Here is a 21,266-nt window from a genome sequence, read left to right on the forward strand (position 1 = left end):
GGTGCTGCCCCAGAAGGAAGCTGACTTTGAGCCATGCAATGAATGAAGGTACATCCATCTGTCCAGCTGGGGTCACTATTGTGACATGTTTGAGAAGTGAATCAAATATTGACTAAATCAGCTGCATATCTATCTTTTATTTTATTTTTTAAATTCCTTCATTTGCCATTTGTAAAGTAAATTACACTGTGTGTGCTGTATGCCTCTACTCTGTGTTTGCCAGGGAACAATAATGGATGTGACTGATTGTAGTCTGTATGAATATGATACATATTACGTACAAGACATTTTGAATAGTGTTTTTGGTGATGAAGTCTGATAAGGAACTCCATACACAATACATGTTTTCTGGAGTAAGTGAAGGTTGGTAATTACCGTTGACTGAAATAACTCAGCAGTTTTGTAAAGGATTTAAAAGGCATCTGTACTGTCAAAGTTTTCTCCTGGGCTCCTTATTTCTGCTGTGTTGTATTAAAACCACCTGTTATCATCTCTGTTATCAACATCATATCATGCTGCTTTACACAAGGGCTTTTTATTACACAAACAAACCACACAAAGCCTCAAGGGCCAACAAGATGCATGAGGCTGATAAAGCAAATGACGCCCCTTCGTCAGGTAACAAGTCACCAGTTTCTCCCCTTCTCTTCAGACAGACTTTACAAGTCCGACAAAAAGATTTGCCTCATTAAATAAACTGAAGTAACAAAAGACAAAGAAGTGATGGACAGAGAAAGTGGAAGTGATGAGCAGACGCAGGTTCATGGACCTAAAGAAATTACTGAAAGACCAAAATGGGACAATAAAGTACAATATTTGCTAACCTGCATAGGTTTTGCTGTGGGACTTGGGAATGTGTGGAGATTTCCATATCTGTGTCAAATCTATGGTGGAGGTAAGAGCCTTTCATTAACAGTGTGCTTCGTAATGTTAACACAAGAAAGTGAAGTAGACAGTCTGGCTTTCCATTTGGTTTTTCATGACCAGAAATATTTAGCAGTCAATAATCCAAGTGTTTAAACTAAATGCTGTTATTAAAAAAACTTAACTGTTCCTTTATTTTATAAATTAATTTCCTTATGAAAATACCAAAAAATAAACATTTCCAGAAAATAATTTGTTTAAATTACAACCAGGGTAATTGTCTTTCTGATATGTTCCCACTATACAAAAATATGCACGTATAAACATACAGACTCTAGACAACAGTTCTACTTCAATGTGGCACGATGACACAATAGTCACAAGATTATTTTTTACAACTAGTTTTCTCTTCAGCATCGAATTGACTATTATTGTCCTACTCTCTATATTAGCATGTTTGGCATGACTGAGACATGGTTTCACATATGATGCAGAAATGATGCAGACATAACTTTGCTCTGATTTTCATGCTGTAATTATCTTGTTTTTCCAGCACACAATTGACATCTCTGACTTTGATTATACAACTTTTAAAGATGACTCCACTTTTAGTTTGATTCCACCAATGATTTAGAGAGGTATATCACTGCAGTGATGTGGCACCTTTGACTCTTGTTTTTCATGTTTGACCGAAGACAATCCCTACTTGGATAGTTCACTACTATTCAAAATGTATACATTATCAACCCATTTAAAAATATTTAAAAATATTTTTACAACTCCATACAGTGGTGCGCAAAATATACAATTGAAGATCAAATGACGAGGGAAAACATGGCTGTTGCACACTACTGTAGGTCAGGTGTTAAGATGCTGGCAATGAGTGAGTGTGATAAAGCTCTGCTTGTTGATAATAAAATGTCCACTAATGGGAAACTGAATGACCTTCAACTATAAAGGCAATGCCAATGTTTATTTTTAAGTTGAAGTCAAGCGCTTACTGAAAAAATAAGGTTTATCGTTTAATTATGAGTTATCAAAATCATTTTTATCCCTTATAAATGTACTTTATTTCAAGGGGCGTTTCTGATTCCTTATGCCATTGCCCTGGTGTTTGAGGGACTTCCTCTGCTGTACATGGAGCTGGCCATCGGACAACGGCTCCACATGGGAAGTGTTGGGGTGTGGAATTCAATCTCCCCTTATCTGGGAGGTTTAGGTAAGAATGTTTGGTATCAACAGTGGTGGAGGAAGTATTCAGATGCTCTACTTAAGGAAAAGTACTTGTACCACTCTGTATAAATAGTTTGCTGCAAGTAAAAGTCCTGCATTGGAAATGTTAGTCAAGTAAGAGTATCAAAAGAATACTTAACCCCTATCCTACAAACATATTTAACATACAAGGACTACTTTTATCTATCCTTTCTACCTTATCTATTAAAACTGTATGGGTTGCAATTGGGTACTTTTGACTGCCCCCAGGACACCAATTGATGTATGTTCAAACAGGACAAATTATACAGAATACAATGATATGAAGTCATTAGGAGCCAATTGATTAACAAAGTCATGAGAAACTGGAATGACACTGGAGGGAAAGAATAAAGCAGCAGTGAGATATGACAAAGAATGGGTTGGGGCCCACAGGTGGGATGCAGGAGATTTCATTAAATCATTTGCAATATTTCTTACAGTCTTTTATTTAACATGTTTTATCTGCAGTATACATTTGAACCACATGAGGGAGCCTGAATGTCTAATATGAACGGCTAGCATACATCATTTTTGTTTTACTGATGTGATGACAAAAAAAAACAGAAGCCAAATTTGCACTTAAGTAGAGTACTTAAGTAAAGGCACTTAGTTCCACTACACCACTGGGTATTAATGAACTTTACTTGGGGAAGCAAGATGCCAAAGAAGGAATGTCTTTAAAAACATAAAGCTACCATCCATAATATACATACATACATTTCTTGTTGCATAATGTCAATGTGTATACACAGGTGTGGCTTCCTTGGCAGTATCCTTCCTAGTTGGTCTGTTCTACAACATGATCTTGGCCTGGGTCCTCTGGTACTTCTTCCACTCCTTTCAAAGTCCACTTCCCTGGAGGGACTGCCCGTTAAACTTGAATCATACTGGTAATTTTTACATCATACTAATATATCATTAACAATAAATGCTGAATAATGATCAAAGTAAAAATGAAGTAAATCATGATGATTCATCTCTTTGATACAGGCTATGTAAGTGAATGTGAGAAGAGCTCACCAGTGAACTATTTTTGGTATCGTGAAACACTGAACATTACCCCAAACATCGAGACCAGTGGGTCCTTACAGTGGTGGCTAGTGCTGTGTCTTGCATCTGCATGGTGCCTCGTGTACATCTGCTTCATACGTGGAATTGAGACTATTGGAAAGGTAAGGATGTAGCGTTAAATAATATTTTTAGAGTTATATATATTTGTTATATCTTCTAGTTTAGATACAAGCAATTGATGGCAAAATGTTGGAAGTGCAATGTAGATCCCTCCAACTTGGCCAAACAAAATTCTGACCTCAACTTTCATCACTGGCAGAAATTCAACAAGCAAGTTACAAATCAAACGTTAAAATCTAGTAAAACCTGCTGCCTCAAACAGTAAAATGACAAAAAGTTCAGCAAAAGCAGGACAAACCAATAATGTTGTTCAACATCTTTTTCTCACACACATTATGCATCCTGGTAGAAGTTGTATTCAAGGTGATGAAGGTTATGGGTGGTAGATTGTTGGTTATCATATAAAGAAGTTACAGTATAGTAGTAGCCTCACAGCTCTTAACACCCTTACAGGACATTCTGCATATTAACGACGCTGAAGTTCGAATGAAGTTCGAACAACAAAGCGTGCATACAAAGCGTTATAAAAATCTCAAATTCAGTTTGATGTGAATATGAAATATTGTGTTTCAGCATCATAACTTTTTCAACAGGCTATTTATGTCACAGCCACCTTTCCCTATCTTGTTTTGACCATCTTCTTGGTCAGATCCTTGACTCTGGCTGGGGCCACGGATGGCTTAATATACCTCTTCACACCAAATGTAAGTTTGTCGGTTTGTCAGTAACTTTATATTGAAATAATTTCATGACACAATCTAATGAGTAAAGTATGATATCTAACTAACAATTATTATTATGTTCATTGCAGTGGGAAACCCTGAGAGATCCTAAGGTCTGGTTGGACGCGGCTACTCAGATCTTTTTCTCTTTGTCTTTGGCTTTTGGAGGACTTATTGCTTTCTCCAGTTATAATGCTCAGAAGTAAGAACTTTATGAACACATTTGTATTCATTAAAGACAGTGCAATACACAAAATAAAAATTGAAATAATATAACATCTTTGCAGGAATAATTGTGAGAGAGATGCCCTAATTGTCGGCTGCGTGAACAGTTTTACGTCGATATATGCATCGATTCCTATTTTTGCCATTCTTGGATTTAAGGCAAATGAAAACTACAATGACTGCCTAAATTGGTATGTACCATATAGGTAATTATAATCTGCCATAGTAATGTATATTCAGCATAATGATTGTTATTTATTATTATTAGACCTGCAACTGGAGATTATTCAATTACAAATTGTCAGACCCCAAAGCAATGTGACTGCTGTGATTATACTCACTTCAATATGAGTCAAAATAAAAAATAATGAATCGATTTGTGATTGTTACGACCCTCTCTCACTGTGGGAGGGTGGTAACAGTGATACTACAGAGCAAACTTCATCCTATACTTTCAACAGTTTGTGTTTTTACTTAAATTACCGAAATGTTTTATCAATCAACCATTATTTAAACATTTTCTCAGTTAATTAACAAATAGACTTTTAATGTGTAATACTTGTGAAAGCAGTGTTAACCGATTTCATTTCTTGTTGATTTTAGGAACATACTGAGATTGACTAATTCATTCAACATTGGGGATGAAAACATAACTGTTAAAAACTATGATGACTGGTTAAACTATCTCAACGCAACTGATCCCTCAGAGGTCAAAAGCCTCAATCTAAAGACCTGTAACCTACAGACTTTCCTGGACCAGGTGCAGTACATCCGTTACTATTAAAACAGTTTTTAACAGTTTTTTCTATGAGGTTTTGTGAGTGTATATGAGCTCACGTACCGCATCCTACCTGTAGAGTGTCTCCGGAACTGGACTGGCCTTCATTGTGTTCACTGAAGCGGTGATAGAAATGCCAGGCGCTCAGGTGTGGGCGGTGCTCTTCTTTGTCATGCTCTTCAGCCTGGGCCTGTCCTCCATGTTTGGAAATCTAGAGGGGGTCCTTACTCCTCTGCTGGACCTGCACATAATTCCATCCTGGATTCCCAAGGAACTTTACACTGGTAAACCGAAAAATCTCATTACTTCATACAGTAGTTGCAATCATGGCAAATGGGGCACTGACAACACACGTTTGTATTGTAAGACTGAACAAGTTAGGTGAAACATATCTATTACTTCCTATACTTACCAGTGATAATGACACTTACACAAAAGCCATATGTGAAAGCCCACCTGTTGATGAACAGTAAATCTGCCTTTTGGATCAATAGTGTTGATAGGCACCCTGTAGTCTTGTGTAAATTTTCTTTCCATGTGAAATGATGTCTTCCCGTGTGAAATAAATATTGTCAGATATGTCAGATCGCACACTTTACGTTCAGATATAAACATGCTTTAAATTACTTTTGTACAGATAGACTCGCTAAAAGGTTTCTGTTTGACTGAATTCAGCGTATTAATCATCATAGCATGAAAGAAATTATATTTCCTATATTTTCCTTTTTTTGCTTAAAGGGTTAATTTGCCTCACCTCCTTCACTGTGGCCCTCATCTTTACTTTGGGCTCTGGAAACTACTGGCTGGAGATTTTCAACAGCTATGTGGGATCCATGCCTCTGCTCATCATAGCCTTCTTTGAGATCATCAGTGTGGTGTACATCTATGGAATAAACAGGTGATATTGTAATAAATGTCATTATACTTGCAAACATGAAAACATATTCTAATGATTTGACCAAGGGCTTCCATTTGCCCACAGATTTAATGACGACATTGAATGGATGACAGGTCGGAGACCAAATATCTACTGGCAGGCCACTTGGCGCTTCATCAGTCCTCTCATGCTGCTGGTGGTTTTTGTGGCATACGTTGTAGTCGAGGCTGAAAAACGACCAACATATAACGTCTGGAACCCAGATTACGTAAGAAAGATTTCACACTTGCACTACAGTGGCACTGGGTAGAATTTGTTTAATTTGGTGCACAACGAAAAAATAAAGACATTGACTTCCCTCTCATCACCCCTACAGGAGCACTTCCCCCTCGCTGACGTTCAGCACTATCCTGAATGGGTTTATTCTATCTGTGTGCTTTTATCCGTCCTTCCTGTTGTATCAATTCCTCTTGTGGCTCTCTACAAATTCATGGGCTTCCTGAAGAAGTACATCATGAAAAGGCCCAACAAAAATCCATATGAGAATGAATTATGTCAAGGAGAACTGTAAATGACACTTTTTAACCGTTTTATCTGATTGGTGGTCAGGACTATCGATTTACATATTTGAGATCTGATGTAATCTAACAACATCGTATTGTGTATATTCAATTAAAAACCAAAAGTCTTTACTGATTGTTATACTGTAATATTGGGTATTTTTTAAAATCTTTTCTACAGTATGATATAACAAACTTCTGATCACATTACTGTTTAAATGACATTATAACGAGAGGAGTAATTGCTGTAATTTCAGTATATTTTCAAAAATAAAACTTTTGTTTTTAATTTACACAAGTGTGTTTGTATTGGTGAAGCAAATGCAAACACTGTCTGCTAGATCAAATCAATGGAGGACAATATGCAGGGGAAAAATATTAACAAGAGAATACCAAAGGCTGGAACTGAACATCAGGTTTGTGTTTGATTAAAAGGAAGATCAATTTCCTGTGTTGATGTTTTGAATGGGAAAGAAGATGAGTGATGGATAACTTTTCTGAATGGTTTTTGATGTGCGCATTATCAATTATTATTATTGTTTGTAGCAATGCTGTGTCACTGTATGTTCTGCCAACATCATCGTCATCATGTTGATATTATGCATCATCTTGTAAATCACATTCCTGTCTGTCCATGGAACAGCTTTTGATATGTGATATGATATAGAAGTCTGCTTTCTACCCTCTGTTACCTGCAAGTGTGAAGAGTGAGCTAGTGTTGCATTTGTCCTTTATGTAACTTTGTTGCATGTTAACAGTAAGTGTGGTTGTATGAGACTAGTAGAACGGTTTGTGTGTGTGTGTGAGTGAGGGTGCATGCATGTGCTCACCGACCATGCGCATGTGTGTATTTTGAGCCATACGAGTTACACGGTTGTCCTTTTTGTGGTGTGGGTGGACAGTGATATTGTCCCCCTGGTGTCACGTGCTTTGGAATATGCTGGCTGCCTTTGTTGTCCCTCTGCCTGTTCTGCTTTTCTGGCACTTTCATACAATGGTGCACTTGAACACTGTGATGTTATTAAGCCTTTCAAACTACTACAGTATGAATTCCAGCTCTCAGGAAAGACTAGCATCCCAATGTAGGATACATGGCACAAGATAAAACATCGAGGAATAGCAGCAAGGATTGAGAGCAACATCAGAACAAAGGTGATGATTGACAGTGCATTGACTTATGAGCGCTATGATTATTGTCTGTTTAAGAGAGCATGTATAGAGCTATGCATGATGTCACACTAATGCTACTGCAAAATCTTATTGTTTGATGTGCTTTTTCCTGTTTTATCGTATTATTCACATTCTGACTTGTTGACCCATGGCAGCCATTATCTATGCCTTATTCAACGTGTGACTGATGTGAACGAATTTAGATGTGGAATATTTAATAATAACAAAACAGCTGAAGAGGTTACAACCATGTACTGACAGTTTACTGTTCAAAAGGACATGGCATTCCAACTTTTGTTCCATAAAGTTGCTGGCTAGGAAAAATAAATTGTGTATTTAATAAGTGAATACAATATCGCCACATGTTGATTTTTGGTCCCGTCTATAGAATTTCTTCCAAGTATGTTAATAAGTAAATAACCAATAATCCTATAAGTGGTCTAAACATGCTTGTAGTCATCAACAACAAAGTGGAGTAAGAGTGTCTTTTAAAACATCCAAGTGATGCTGTGACCTACAGTCCTGAAACACTAGTACCAACAATGGGACGAGAGTGCGACAGGGTCAACAGTCTTTTGACCTATGATCCTACACTAGGAAATGTCCAAGCGAGCAGATGCCTCCCAGTGTGGTGGGGTCGTGGTCGAGTTTGAGTCTGACGACATCAGGGATGCAAGAGCAAATAGAACTAGGAGTATACCAGGTGAACTCAACTTTGAATCAAACTAGAATTTGTGCAATGTATTTGCAGCAAATATGTGTGCTTATTTAATTTTTTCTTAATTCTTCGAAAGGTTCAGCTCTCATCTACCTCAAGGGTCCAAAGTTTCTCATCTATGTCAGTGGAGCATTGTCAATGTGGGTAAGAATCATTTCCTGAAGAATCAGATTCCTGGAGAAATAGATAACACATTGAAACTTAAATAAATGCAAGGTAGCCTACTTACTGTAAATCTTGTGACAGCATACATACAGCAACTTGAACAACAATACATAATGTGTTTATGTTGTGTTAAACAGGGTGACCGCATGTGGCACTTTGCAATTTCTGTGTTCCTGATTGAGCTGTACGGCCGTAACCTGCTGTTGACTGCAGTGTTTGGGTTGGTAGTGGCTGGGTCAGTGCTCCTTCTAGGAGCTTTGATTGGAGACTGGGTTGATCGCAATCCCAGGAATAAAGGTACGCAACAATTTCCCACCAATTTGAATATTTCAGCATGCCGTATATCATAGAACTGTCAGTGATAAAGATTTTTTGGATCTCAATCTTGGATGCAGAGGTCAGCTAGTTTCGTATCCACCCAGTTGGTAAATTGCATTTACTGATGCCTCAAGTGTAAATCAGTCCCGGATTTGACAGCTAGACTCAAAACCACTTCAGGCACAAGTCTCTCATCTGTCACGGCTAGGATTCAGTTTTTACAGGACATGTCATCTGTGTTGTGCAAGTCTAAAACTGTTTTTCTTGTCCCCTATTTTAGTTGCACATGCATCTCTTTTCATTCAGAACATCTCAGTGACAGTGTGTAGCATTGTGCTCATGTTGGTGTTCTCATATAAGCAAAGGATTGAACAGATCTGGGACGGCTGGCTTACTGTGAGTAGACACTACATGTTTGACTAATACTTACATTTCATAGCTTGATACCAGATTGATCTGCAAACAGAATACTCACCATGATGATTACACAGAGGAGTTATTGCTGCTGTTGTTCCCTCTGTCCTGTGTCCCTGTTGTCTCTGCTTCTGAGCTTGTGTCTACTCTGTGCTGTCATAGTAACATGTTGCATCGCAAAACTTACACAAGGTGGTTTGTTATACGGTGGTGATCGTCCTGGCAGATGTGGCAAACCTTGCAAGCACAGCACTGACCATTGCCATTCAGAGGGACTGGATTGTGGTTATCACAGGCTACAACCGAGGTCACCTCGCTGGTGAGGGGATTCATTCTCTGTTAATGCACATGTTTGTTCGCATTCAATGCTCGTCACACATCACTGTTTGTGCACGATAAATACTTGGATTACAGGTATTGGTCCGTTTCTGCTCTTGCTGACCGTCCTCTAGTGGAAGTACATTAATCTCTGTGTCTTTGATCCTAACAAAAGGAATGAATGCAACCATGAGGCGGATAGATCAGGTGACTAACATCCTGGCCCCACTAGCAGTGGGACAGGTCATGACCCTGGCCTCCAATGTAGTTGGCTGTGGCTTCATCCTGGGCTGGAACCTTGTGTCTCTCATTGTGGAGTTCTTCTTCTTGTCACGGGTGTACCGCATCGTCCCTGCTCTTTCTGTCAAACCACCAGTGGTGGAGGAGGATCAGGTGTATCTGCAGAGGATGGCGAGGAGAATGTCACAAGGTATGGAATATGTTTTGTTGTTTCTGACTTCCCCAGTATTCACAGATTTTAAGAATAGAATTCTATGAGATTTACTGAAAATGTCTGTGAGCATTATGGGCTCCTACACCTGCTTGTAGATTTAAAAAATGAAGTTGTCAAAATAAGATTTAGAGCTGTGCATTAGGATAAAATAATAGATAAATAAAGTATATAGACAATATACAGCATCTTCTATTAACTGCTGGTGATTATGCAATGCCTGCTGGAATCAGTATTAGTATACTACAGTGTACATTGAAATCACTTTCTTCTCAGCCTCTATCACCACTTACGTCACGATACTTTTCCTTTTTGAAAGGTCAGGTTAAAGTGCTAAAAGTTCTATAGCAGGCTTGAGCAGTAGACATCATGAGAGGTACTGATGTAGTGAGATTTGTGGCGAATGATTTTCAAGGAAATGTTAAAAAATGTAACACTAACCTTGGAACACTTGGAAATTCTTTGAAACGACATTAGAAAATAGATATCGTTTAATGTTTTTGACATTACAGTTGTCCTGATAGTTATACAAAGTATTTTTTTAAACTATAAAGTGCTTATTTGAACCATACATTAATTGAAGACACAAACCTCGGTTTATGTGCAGCACCCAACTACCATAGTCCACATGGTTTACATTTATATGTAGATAAGTGTAGATGGTCTGTATAAGGGATGCACCGATACCGGATATCGGGCCGATACTGACTCAAATAGCAGGATCGGAGTTAGGAAAGTTTGTAAAGCAATATTTAAGTAAAGCCTGATGTTGCCTTACACATAAAATAATGATGTCAGTCACTTTCCCACAGTGAGGTATACAGCTTATTAATTAAACACTGGTATCGGATCGGTACTCTGTATCGGCCAATACCCAGGTAACAGTATCAGGACTAAAAAAGTCAGATCGGTGCCTCCCTAGTCTGTATTTGACAGATGATGTGGATTCTAGCATGTGCAGATCACCAAATGGACCTTTGAAATTGAACAGAATTGATGGATGCCATTCCTTTTTCTTATCAGGGGAAGATAATGTTGCACAACCTCAACCTCAACCTCTGACCGAAGGTAACTGCAACTCAAGCCTGCACATAAAAGAAATCACCAACCTGCCACTGTGTTTCCGGAGGTTTCGCTGGTTGGTGAGCACCTGCAAGGACGGCTGGAGGGCCTACTATCGCCAGCCTGTCTTCCTGGCAGGAATGGGTCTGGCTTTCCTCTACACCACAGTGCTGGGTTTTGACTGCATCACCACTGGCTATGCGTATACTCAGGGCATAAGCGGCTCTCTCCTTAGTCTGCTGATGGGTGTCTCGGCTATTACTGGGCTGATGGGCACTGTGATGTTCACCAGACTCAGAAAGTCCTATGGCCTGGTTAACACAGGCATCATCTCGAGCTGCCTCCACCTGGGCTGCTTGCTGCTGTGCGTGTGCTCTGTGTTTGCCCCTGGCAGCCCTATGGATCTTAGCTTGCTGATGCCCTACATTACCTCCAACTCCTCCACTGAGCTCAGAGGGATGGCAAACCAAAGGCAAAAACACACTTATCCTCTGAGGGGAGGCAACAATCAGCCGCTGCTACCCGACCGCTCCTCCATCCACTGGACCAACAACACTGTGCTCTTTGACAACGTCCCCTCTGACACGGCGCCAGAATCGTACATCTCCATTATCCTTCTGTTCTTGGGTGTCATCACAGCACGCATCGGTGAGTAGAAGGACATCCAAAGCCGACTGGTTTCAATGGACACCAAAACTTAAGTTAGTCTATATATTACATTGAAATAAAATACACGGGAATACTGTCAACTGTAGAGCTTCACCCATACATTGGCATACAGATACTATCAGCCAATATTAGCTTATCATGAATATATTGCTGTCTATGTTGGGCAATAAATAAAAACAAATTGCTTATGGAAATTTAGATAGTGTCGCAATTACATAGTCTATCCACCAGAGAGCACTGTCTAAAAACTGTAAAATGTCCCGCTCAGTACATTTGTGACAATTACAGTATTTCATTTTCAGCATTTAAATCTTTTCATTGATGGTCGACTGTAGAGTTGTAGTGTCACTATATGATGTGCAGCTTTACCACTGGGCCACCAGGATGCCCCAAAAGATCCCTATAAAAAATGTAAATGTCTGTTTCAATCAATTAAATAGCCCGTGGGTAGGGCTGTAGTTAACTATTCCCATAACTTCAATTATTGTGTGAAGAGCTGAATAAATGCAGAGCCATTTTGACGACTGGCTAATTTAATGACCTGGGCAACTTTTAAATCCCAATGATATCTGTGTTTTAGGTCTCTGGTCCTTCGACCTGACAGTGACCCAGCTCCTGCAGGAGAACATCTGTGAGTCAGAGAGGGGTGTAGTAAACGGTGTGCAGAGCTCTATGAATTACCTGATGGATCTGCTTCACTTCATCATGGTGATCTCTGCTCCACAGCCACAGCACTTTGGCATCCTAGTTATCATTTCTGTATTATTCATCACCACCGGGCACACTATGTACTTCCTGTATGCACACAAAGTCAAGAGAAAACGCCGTCACGACACATAAGGAGCAGACATGGCCCGCACATCAAGCCAGGGGATGCTTACCAGCACTGACTCCACTCCGCACCTGTGAAATGAATGTCTCCCTCCTGTTCCTTCAGCAATCTTATTGCAACAATCCACTCCCGACTTAGCCATTCATTTCAGCACAACACAGCAAGTGCCTGTCCCACCTCGGTTGCTTTCTTCCTGCAGGGCCATGTGCCGTATAGCAGCAAACAAGAACTCAGGTGAAATAGAGTGAGAGACACGCTCTCCCTTCGTGTACATAAGTTGAGGTGGCTACAATAAATGCAGCCATGGTACCTCCAGGGGAAATGTACTAATCTAATGTACAGGACACGAAGGTAGCAGCTAAGGCACCGGCCTTTACAAGCCCTGTGGGATTACTGCATGACTTTCATCTTACTTAGCTTTTTGGATGGGAGGGTGGATGGATGGAAAGCTTTTTCTAACCTTCACTCAGTAAAGAACTGGTGTTGTGAGGAGAACTTAACAGCGATGCATGAAAATGCAGACAAGACGAGACAGTACTTCTACAAGTGGCATCAATGTTACTGATCCGTCCACTTGGAAATATTCCAGGATGTCCAAAAAGGAACATAAAGGGAACTCGATGTGAGGTTGTTTGATTAGAAGAAAAAAAAAAATCCGAAGGGAAGCCCCCCCTTTTCATGGACTGAAGTGAAAGGACAAAGTATTTCCTTTCCCTGGTTTGTTTCTCTGTGGATGAATCAAGCTAATATGTGCCTTTCTTTTGTGCAGGTAAACCTGGTTTATGCATTACAACAACAACAGAAATGATCAAATCACGCCATGTACTTTCGTCAAACTATTAAATGCGAACTATTTTATTCTAACTGCTTGTGTACTTTGATAAATAAAAAGTAGTTTCCAAACTTTCTTTCCTTCCCATATAAAGAGTGATATTAATAGTTGTATAGAAATCCAAGAGGAAAGCAATCTTCATTTTGTGACATGTTTGAAATCAGTGATATGTGAATATGGCAAATGTTGATCACTGCTATTGGCAGCGTTGTATTACACATTGCTTCATTCTTTTTTAGTTCCGATGAACTAAACATGACCTTACCTCAACTAAGAACAAGAACACTGTTGGGAATATGCCTTGGGAATTACTCTCAGCTACTGTATGTTTTCATATCTCCTTCTTGTACAGTGGAAATAATATCAAAGTTTAACCTTTTTGTCATACAACCAGCAACACATCTCAATATATTTGTATAATTTCGCTGTGAAATTCCTGTATTGTACTGTATTTTTCAGACTGATAATTATGATAATAAAGATGAATGAAGATGATCTTTCACCTCAAGTATTCTGATGAAATAATCCACAAATCAATATAGTTCCTCTGTAATGTAAGATAAAGTGTTACACATGTCACACTAGATGAAGTTCTCCTAATTCATGTAAATAAACTGCAAAAAAATGAAATTCATGACATTGTGAATATATTTGGCCCTATTCATATCCTGAAACTTAAATAAAGTCATCCATTCAACCTCTACAAGTGAATGGTAGTACTGGAATCATTTGAACATCCAAATATGGTTTAATACTGTCTGCCTGCTGTGTAGCCTACATATTTGATGTAGGCATATATATACAGTATATATATACACAGGCAGACTGTAAAACAGGAGAAACAATAAAACCTTTACACATAAATAGGGACCAGGGAACGTACAGTAGCAATATGCAAATGTAGGGCTTTTTATGGCCAGTAGAGGTCAATGTCACGTTAAATGGTCATCACCATACCAGTATACAGAATATGCACCATTACCGTAAAAATGAGACACAATACGCAGACAGTATGTTTACAACCTATCTCAACTCCCAGATTTTCTATAAACAGTCAGCACCATCCAAGAGTGATTATAATACTGATAACTATTATCCACAGGAGGACATATGAAGGTGGATAGAATAATGACACAAAAGGGAGATCATTCAGGATTGGAGGACATGGAAATCCAGTCTTTACTCCAGATATTCTCGTCTGTCATCTGCAATGTCTGGCATCACCACGATGTGAGCTCTATCTTAATTAAGTCGAGTATGTACAGGAAGAAATGATTGGTACCTTCAATATTGCCACCATCGAAAGATATACTGGTTTACCACAAGTACTGAATAGTATCAGCAGCACTGTACAAGTCTTTATGGCTAATGAAAGCCTCTCATATATTATAATAGCTTGTTGCTATTCCATGCAGAGGATACTGACTAACTCTATACACTATATTAAGGCTACAATCACTGACAGTGTGTAACGTGACAGCAGTTACCTTGGTAATGAAGAGTCATGAGTAGGCTAGTAAAGGCAACTTGCCAGGAAGAACTGTTGTTGGAGTGGGAGGCTGTTTTACTGGAAGCAGTAGGCCTACACAGCATTGCCGGCCTGATGAATATCGATCTTGAAAATGAAGTGAGTTCAACAGTCAATTCCTTTCTTGCCTTGTGCGACTATGCAAGAGTCTAGGTTTCGTGTTGTGCAGCTACGCCAAGCTCAGGTGACTATAGTTGACGTTATCCAGGTTTAGTTGCGTAAAGGCAAAGCAACAGCCATACATCTGATGCTGTTATCAAAAAAAGTGTCACTCAGGAAAGAGTGACGATAACTCTCCAAGCCACAATTACATTTTTTCTAATGTAATAAAATAATGTAAAGTTAAATCTATGCCTACCCTGTCTATTAATACAATAGGGCTTTTATTATTTGAATATCATTAAAATGATGGAGGAAATCCAAAAAGCAATGTTGATAAAGGCTTCACGGTCATAAACTTGCTCCATGGCTAGAAGCAGGAACACACAACAGAAATACAAATCCAAGACTAAAAAGCAATAAAAAAAACAACGAGTTAACTACCAAGCAAAATATATTGTACTCTCGTGTACTTGGTGGCTTTTTCATCTCGGCGTCAGTTGTCAAGTTGTTTCGGAGACCGGTTACCTTATTTCTACCAGTTGCCGGTTTCTCAAGTAGTCTTTTATCCATGATAAAAAAAAACAGTAATCCGCGGGTTGAACCCTGTAATGTAGAAGATTCATGTTTTTACCAAATTGCTACTCTTGTTCAGTGACAGATCTTCCTCTTTGGGTTTAATTGGTGGTCGACACAAGTTACTGTAGGTGCACACCAAAGTGAAAGCTCCCCCGATCCGATGCATCACCAAGTTACTGTTGTTGTTGATGGTGATGGATCTATGTGTTGGATACCTTGTCATTATTAAAATGTTAAAGCTGCTTTAAGCTTCAACAAAAACAAAACATTATAACTTGAATAGGATTTATTGTAGAGCTGTTATATTAGATTGCATTAGTCTCAGGTACTTCCCAATATGAAACGACTCCAAATATATAGAAATTGGTGTAAAATATCTTTTTTTTATGTAGTAGATTGGATATTTTAAATTCCGGCTGTATGGAAACATCTTTGAAGAATCTAGAAAACAGCAGTGCGTTCAAAGTTTTGGCTTCTTACCAGAAACACAGATATCGTATAGCTTTTACACAGAGGTGTAGATGCCAGTGTGCTGTATGGTTCTTTAATGTCCCTCGATGCTCTTCATACTGCTCCCACCATGGTCTCCTAAAACTAGCCTCCATGTGTGAAAGAACGCAACCAGGGATCACATTTCTCTGGTGTGTAATTTTGATATGTGCATACATTAAGGTAATAATGCAGAAAACATGGGTTAGCTTCATCATTCAATGTGGTGATGTTATTGTTTCTGCTGTTAAGTATCTTCATTAATTTGAAAGAGATTGTGCAGCTGTTGCATTTCTGTACTTGGCTGGGTGTTATTTTGGAATGGGTATACTGCAACAAGCTCAGAAGAGTTTCATCATTTTTTTACTCTTTTGCAGTGCCGGAGGCCTACAGTGTACTGCCCATGGTTGTCATGGTAGTCCCTGGATAAAGACGACAGTTTGAGAGCAAGCTTGCTAACAAGTCTGACTTCAGGCGTTCTCAATTTGCAATTCATTTACTTGAGAAACTGGGTCAGTGGTAGCACATTAAAGCTATAGTTGTCCTCCTGGCTTTGTCTCACTAAGGATCGTTCACTCTGAAGGAGCAGGAAGGAAGACAAGTTTGTTTTTAGACATTCAAGGCCAACAATTCGCTCAGTTTAATTTAGAACAGTACAGGATAGCCTACTTCTAAACGACAGTAATACAGTACTGTGGCCATGTTTACTATGTTAACATGTTTAAATCAAGGATGTGGTCAAATCTGTTTCTTTTCTCAATCAAAAAAAGAGCATAGGCCAATTTTAACAACACCTAAATTTCTCTAAAAAGCAAGTGATGAGGAAGCTTTATCAGCGCATTCTGATTATAGAGACCCCAGCTAGAATTAACGTTAACGTAACATTAAAGAGTTGAGGGATGAAATTATTTAAGTTATGCAGAAAATAGCCTGATATACACTTTTAGAGACATATATTGTATTATGAGGGCAATGGACATCTTCCCAATCATTTACTTTGAAAGAACAAAAGGGCATTGTGAAATGATGGATCTCAATATCACATGCAAAGAGAAACACCACCAAGAGATGTGGGACCTTTTCTCATTCTGAATTTTGCTGTGTCAGCAGTTTGGAACAGCGGCACAATTGAATGGCTTTGCAAGGACCCAGTCAAGCATCACACTGCTGACAGAGGGGAAAAAGATATCACACTAATAGATAAAGTCTTCATGGGAAGGATTAATGTCCTTGCTTTACCTTGGCCAATACATTCAGCATCACGCTGGTGCTTCTGTAACTACGTTAAGCAGTTGACAAGTTTAATTTAATTAGCAAGTGTTTGACAAGTCGGTGATCTTAAATAAAAACAGACACTTTGTGCTTGTAGAAGACAAGATACAACAGTTTGTGGACAGAGCAACAAAGCTCTGCTCTAGTCTACAACATTGTTAGGGCTAAAAAATAGGCTTTCTCCAGCAGCTGCTTATAAGTGACAGTAGTTTACTGGATTGTATTCATTCTGACTGAAAACAGTTCAGAGTTGTTTTCTGTGCTTGTGTCTGAATGGCTTTAAACCACCACAAACGTAATGCATCTCCACCCTAACAAGTGTTTGACCCTCCAGTGTCATGTACCCTGCCCAATCCTGACTCTCTCCTGCTTTCGGGAGATTTCGAAACTTCCTTTTTGGGGCTGTCCGGCTCTCCAGATGTTTCCTGAAGCCACCATGTTCCCAACTCACCCCCCCTCCCCAGTGCTAAAAAGCAAGCAAAGGACAGAGAGACGGAATCTGTCATTCACTTTCAGTGAAGCTAAGCACGCACATATACCTGGAGTGGAGTCTTTGTGCGTGTGTGTCTCTCCGCCACCAAGATGACCAAGGCATACGGGGACTGGGATTTTGTTTGGCTGCAGTGACAGAAGACTCTCTAACTCACCTGAAACGGAACACACACTATACATACACTCATTTTTGATCTCCTCACCTGCTCTTACACTTTCTTTTAAAAGAGTAGTGTGAGCTCACAGGCAGTAGTCCTGCTGTTTTGCCTGGTGGACAGCCGCAATGTCGTGGGACTGTGGCCTGAAGCACATGTTCTCCGTGTCCCCTGCGCTGCAGCCGGGGAGCATGTGTATCCTGCATGACAAGGAGGACCTGTCCAGACTGGAGATGGTCCAGAGAATGGCCAAGGATGGCTGCCGCTTCCTGCAGAACCACAGCAAGGGCTCAGAGAGGACAAGCGAGGTGAGATGCACAACAACACCGCTGCAGTCAGAACATTCAGTTTTATAATATACATTTAACTATACATTTAACCACAGCCTTTGTGTGAAATGCTGCACTCTATCTATGGCCTTCTCACAGTGAAAACATCAGTCAAGCTGTTTATCAGATAGTACTGTGTCATTATGAGCCCTACTCAATTAACCAGCTACTCCATCCTTGAATATTCAGTGAACATTAGTCCATTTTACTCTGGGCTGGTGTGTTATGCTGCTGTTCTGTGAGCATTGTGCCTAAAGCATCGTTTCTCACACTCCCTGTAGTGGTCTGCTTTTAATTTGTTGTCTGTTTTTTATTGGCCTCCATACATTCCATAGTGTCTCTGCTTTCTCTGAACATCAATGGTGTCATTTAGATTCTGTCCAGACTACAACAAGCGTCCTTAGATTCAATATACCAAAAAGTCTCTAGACGGCTGCCAAAGAGATGTAAGAATGAAATGGATATATAGAAGATTTCATAACAGTATATTGTAGAATGCATTGCAATCACATGCATACAAATGTATGTTATAAATGCACTGTATCCATTAAATTAAATAAATTATCAGCTTTCATCATTTCAGAAATTTAGCATACTGTTAGAATGCAGTTTGTCAGTATGGCAGCATCCTTGGAAATCTAAATACAGGTACTAAATGTTCAGTTCAGGCTGCATTTTTTTAAAAACATTACATCACCTGCCAGTTGGCTGCGTAGGAGACGTCTGATTGGCTGACCTTATGGTGGGCTCAGCTTCTCCCTTCCTGCCAGCTGTGTCTGAAATGAACAACAATGGCAGGAAAAGTTGACGCAAGTGGCCAGACCACCATGCCAAGACATTGTATGGTTTTAGGGTGGATTCCAGGGCATTGAGTCTCAGACCTTTTCTACAAACACAAGGCTAGATCTCCTTATCAATGTTGTTAGTCAATAAGATGACCTTTCGTCTGCACTAAGCCACTGCCAAACTGCGTATGATGTTGGTGCCGCATAATACAACAACATGTTTTACCTTTGTTGTGTTAGTGATATGCATTGTGCCAAGTTTTTCATATAGAAAAATAGTATACCAGTGGCAGGTGTGTATGTGCCATTTGGTTAATCCTAGCAGTAATGGCCAGATAAGATGATGTGATATATTTAATGCTTGACATTAAGTAGAAATATTAAGATTATGTGAGATTATCTGGAAATGTTTCTAGATTATAGAATGGTTTAAAGTAATCCAATGATGCTACAATGCATGTACTGTGTTGCATGTGACTCGTATAAATATCTAAACCCAGACATATAAGAGCAGAGAAATCAGCTAAATCCCAGCTGGCAGATTCTGGTGCAGGGACATTATGAAGGTTATGCAAATACAATTCTGGACTATTCATAATGTATTTTAATGTAAAAGTCCATTAGGTTCCAATGTAATAGTTTACAGTTTTGATTTTGGGAATCACTTTTTGTTTTCTTCGATTACATACTCACTGTTTTGAATTATTCTGGGGTATCAAATAGTTGCATGATCATCTGTTGCATTTGACACTTTTCTTATACCTTGCATAACATTATTTCATCAGTTTGCTCTGACCATCTGATAAGAACATAGAGCTGCTGTGCATAAAGCATAAGAAAGATTATGTGCACATATTTTACATAATTTGCATATACTCTTGTTTACAGCATATTATTAGAGCTTCACCCAGGAATTTCAGCTAATTACTATTGGAGATAATGAAGTGTGTCTGCATCAAAGGGTTCTTTGAAAACAACACTGATGTATGAATCTTTGGTTTATTCTTCCTCATCCTCCCTTTCTGTATGACCCACACTATTCCTTGAGAGGAATTTAGTCCAATCTGCACCCTGTCAGGACTGACACCTTCCAGGTCTCTTTAAGTGATACCATTTACAGTCATACCATGCATGCCAGAGCTGCTGCAGCAGCACAGAGACATGCAGACAGAGAGTGTCCCCCCTAGCCAGCGGAATGCAACTGGAAAACTGAAAGAGACATGAAACATTTGGCAGGACTTGTCTTTGGGTAGAGGCCTGATAAGTAGTGTTTACTCTGCTGACGGTGTCCATGTTGGGAGGACTTCGGTGGTAGCTGTGTCGAGGCCCCCTCCAGGCTAGGGTGGCCTCTCTGTCTCATTACGAGCTTCCACTCGAGAGGCCTGATTGTGTTTTTTTTAGTATGACACTGGTAACCACAAAGCCCAGGGCACACCGAGAAGTGGCCTGAAGAGGCAGAGGCAGGATCGATAATTCATTTTGAGGAGAGGTTTGTTTGCTGTCTGACCCGTAAACAGTACACTGAGACACTCTGTTAATTATAGTCAAGAATTCAACTCGCTTTGCTGTCGGGCTTAGTCAGACAAAAATAATGTATTTTGATAAAGCTAAGAGCACACAGTGTACGTCGCGTCTTGATATAGATGTAACTACAGATGTCTTTTTTTCCCAAGAACCAGGAAGCTAATCAGTGCAGACTTCCTTTTATGGGAATTTTCTAGTTCTTTGCTTTTCATCACGCCCCTAACGGTACGTCATAGGTCCTGCAGGATAATACAGTCTGTTATTACACAGGACACACCATTAACAACATGAAAGCAATTTTTCTATACACGTCCATGTGTATGAGTATATTACGATGAAGGAAATAAATGCATAAGTTGTAACTTTAACAGACATGTAAACTTTGCTTCGAGTCATAAATCATATCACTGAGGGAACTGCCAGCAAACATTGCCATTAACGGTCTTTTCTGAGGCTTTTAAAGCATCTCTGCTGTTTATAGATGTCACTATTGAACTGTTTGTTATTGCTAAATGTGGTGGACACAGTTACGTGTCTTTGTTCTATGAGATATTGTGCACGTTCGCATGTTTATGTATGTTTGTCCACACATCACAGATAGGAAGTCATGCTTAACTGAAGGGCCCTATATGCTTCTCTGGAAAAGGCAATTAG

At 39.4% G+C, this 21,266-nt stretch overlaps 3 protein-coding genes across 4 annotated transcripts in view; all 3 read left to right on the plus strand.

Moving 5' to 3' along the window:
* Window positions 1-670: 670 nt before the first annotated feature.
* Window positions 671-6,641, plus strand: LOC116386713 (sodium-dependent neutral amino acid transporter B(0)AT3-like). The gene is made up of 12 exons (XM_031853167.1): window positions 671-895; window positions 1,943-2,083; window positions 2,871-3,008; window positions 3,109-3,290; window positions 3,843-3,953; window positions 4,061-4,173; window positions 4,259-4,387; window positions 4,800-4,956; window positions 5,054-5,258; window positions 5,713-5,872; window positions 5,957-6,119; window positions 6,228-6,641. The coding sequence occupies exons 1-12, from the start codon at window positions 724-726 to the stop codon at window positions 6,420-6,422; spliced, it is 1,866 nt and encodes a 621-aa protein (XP_031709027.1). The 5' UTR covers window positions 671-723; the 3' UTR covers window positions 6,423-6,641.
* Window positions 6,642-8,181: 1,540 nt separating this feature from the next.
* LOC116386714 (solute carrier family 40 member 1) lies at window positions 8,182-12,536 on the plus strand. Its single transcript, XM_031853168.1, has 8 exons — window positions 8,182-8,284; window positions 8,376-8,443; window positions 8,602-8,761; window positions 9,063-9,178; window positions 9,389-9,515; window positions 9,690-9,944; window positions 10,995-11,675; window positions 12,277-12,536. Exons 1-8 carry the CDS (start codon window positions 8,182-8,184, stop codon window positions 12,534-12,536), a joined length of 1,770 nt encoding a protein of 589 aa, XP_031709028.1.
* Window positions 12,537-17,849: 5,313 nt separating this feature from the next.
* rapgef5b (Rap guanine nucleotide exchange factor (GEF) 5b) overlaps window positions 17,850-21,266 on the plus strand; it is a 19,828-nt gene continuing 16,411 nt past the window's right edge. For both annotated transcript variants that reach the window (XM_031852882.1, XM_031852883.1), the window contains exon 1: window positions 17,850-18,282. In XM_031852882.1, coding sequence (XP_031708742.1) covers window positions 18,103-18,282 — 180 coding nt within the window. In that variant the 5' untranslated portion in view covers window positions 17,850-18,102. The remainder of the gene's footprint in view (window positions 18,283-21,266) is intronic.

Source organism: Anarrhichthys ocellatus, unplaced genomic scaffold, assembly GCF_004355925.1.
Source record: "Anarrhichthys ocellatus isolate YVR2014 unplaced genomic scaffold, GSC_Weel_1.0 scaffold13, whole genome shotgun sequence".
NCBI lineage: Eukaryota > Metazoa > Chordata > Actinopteri > Perciformes > Anarhichadidae > Anarrhichthys > Anarrhichthys ocellatus.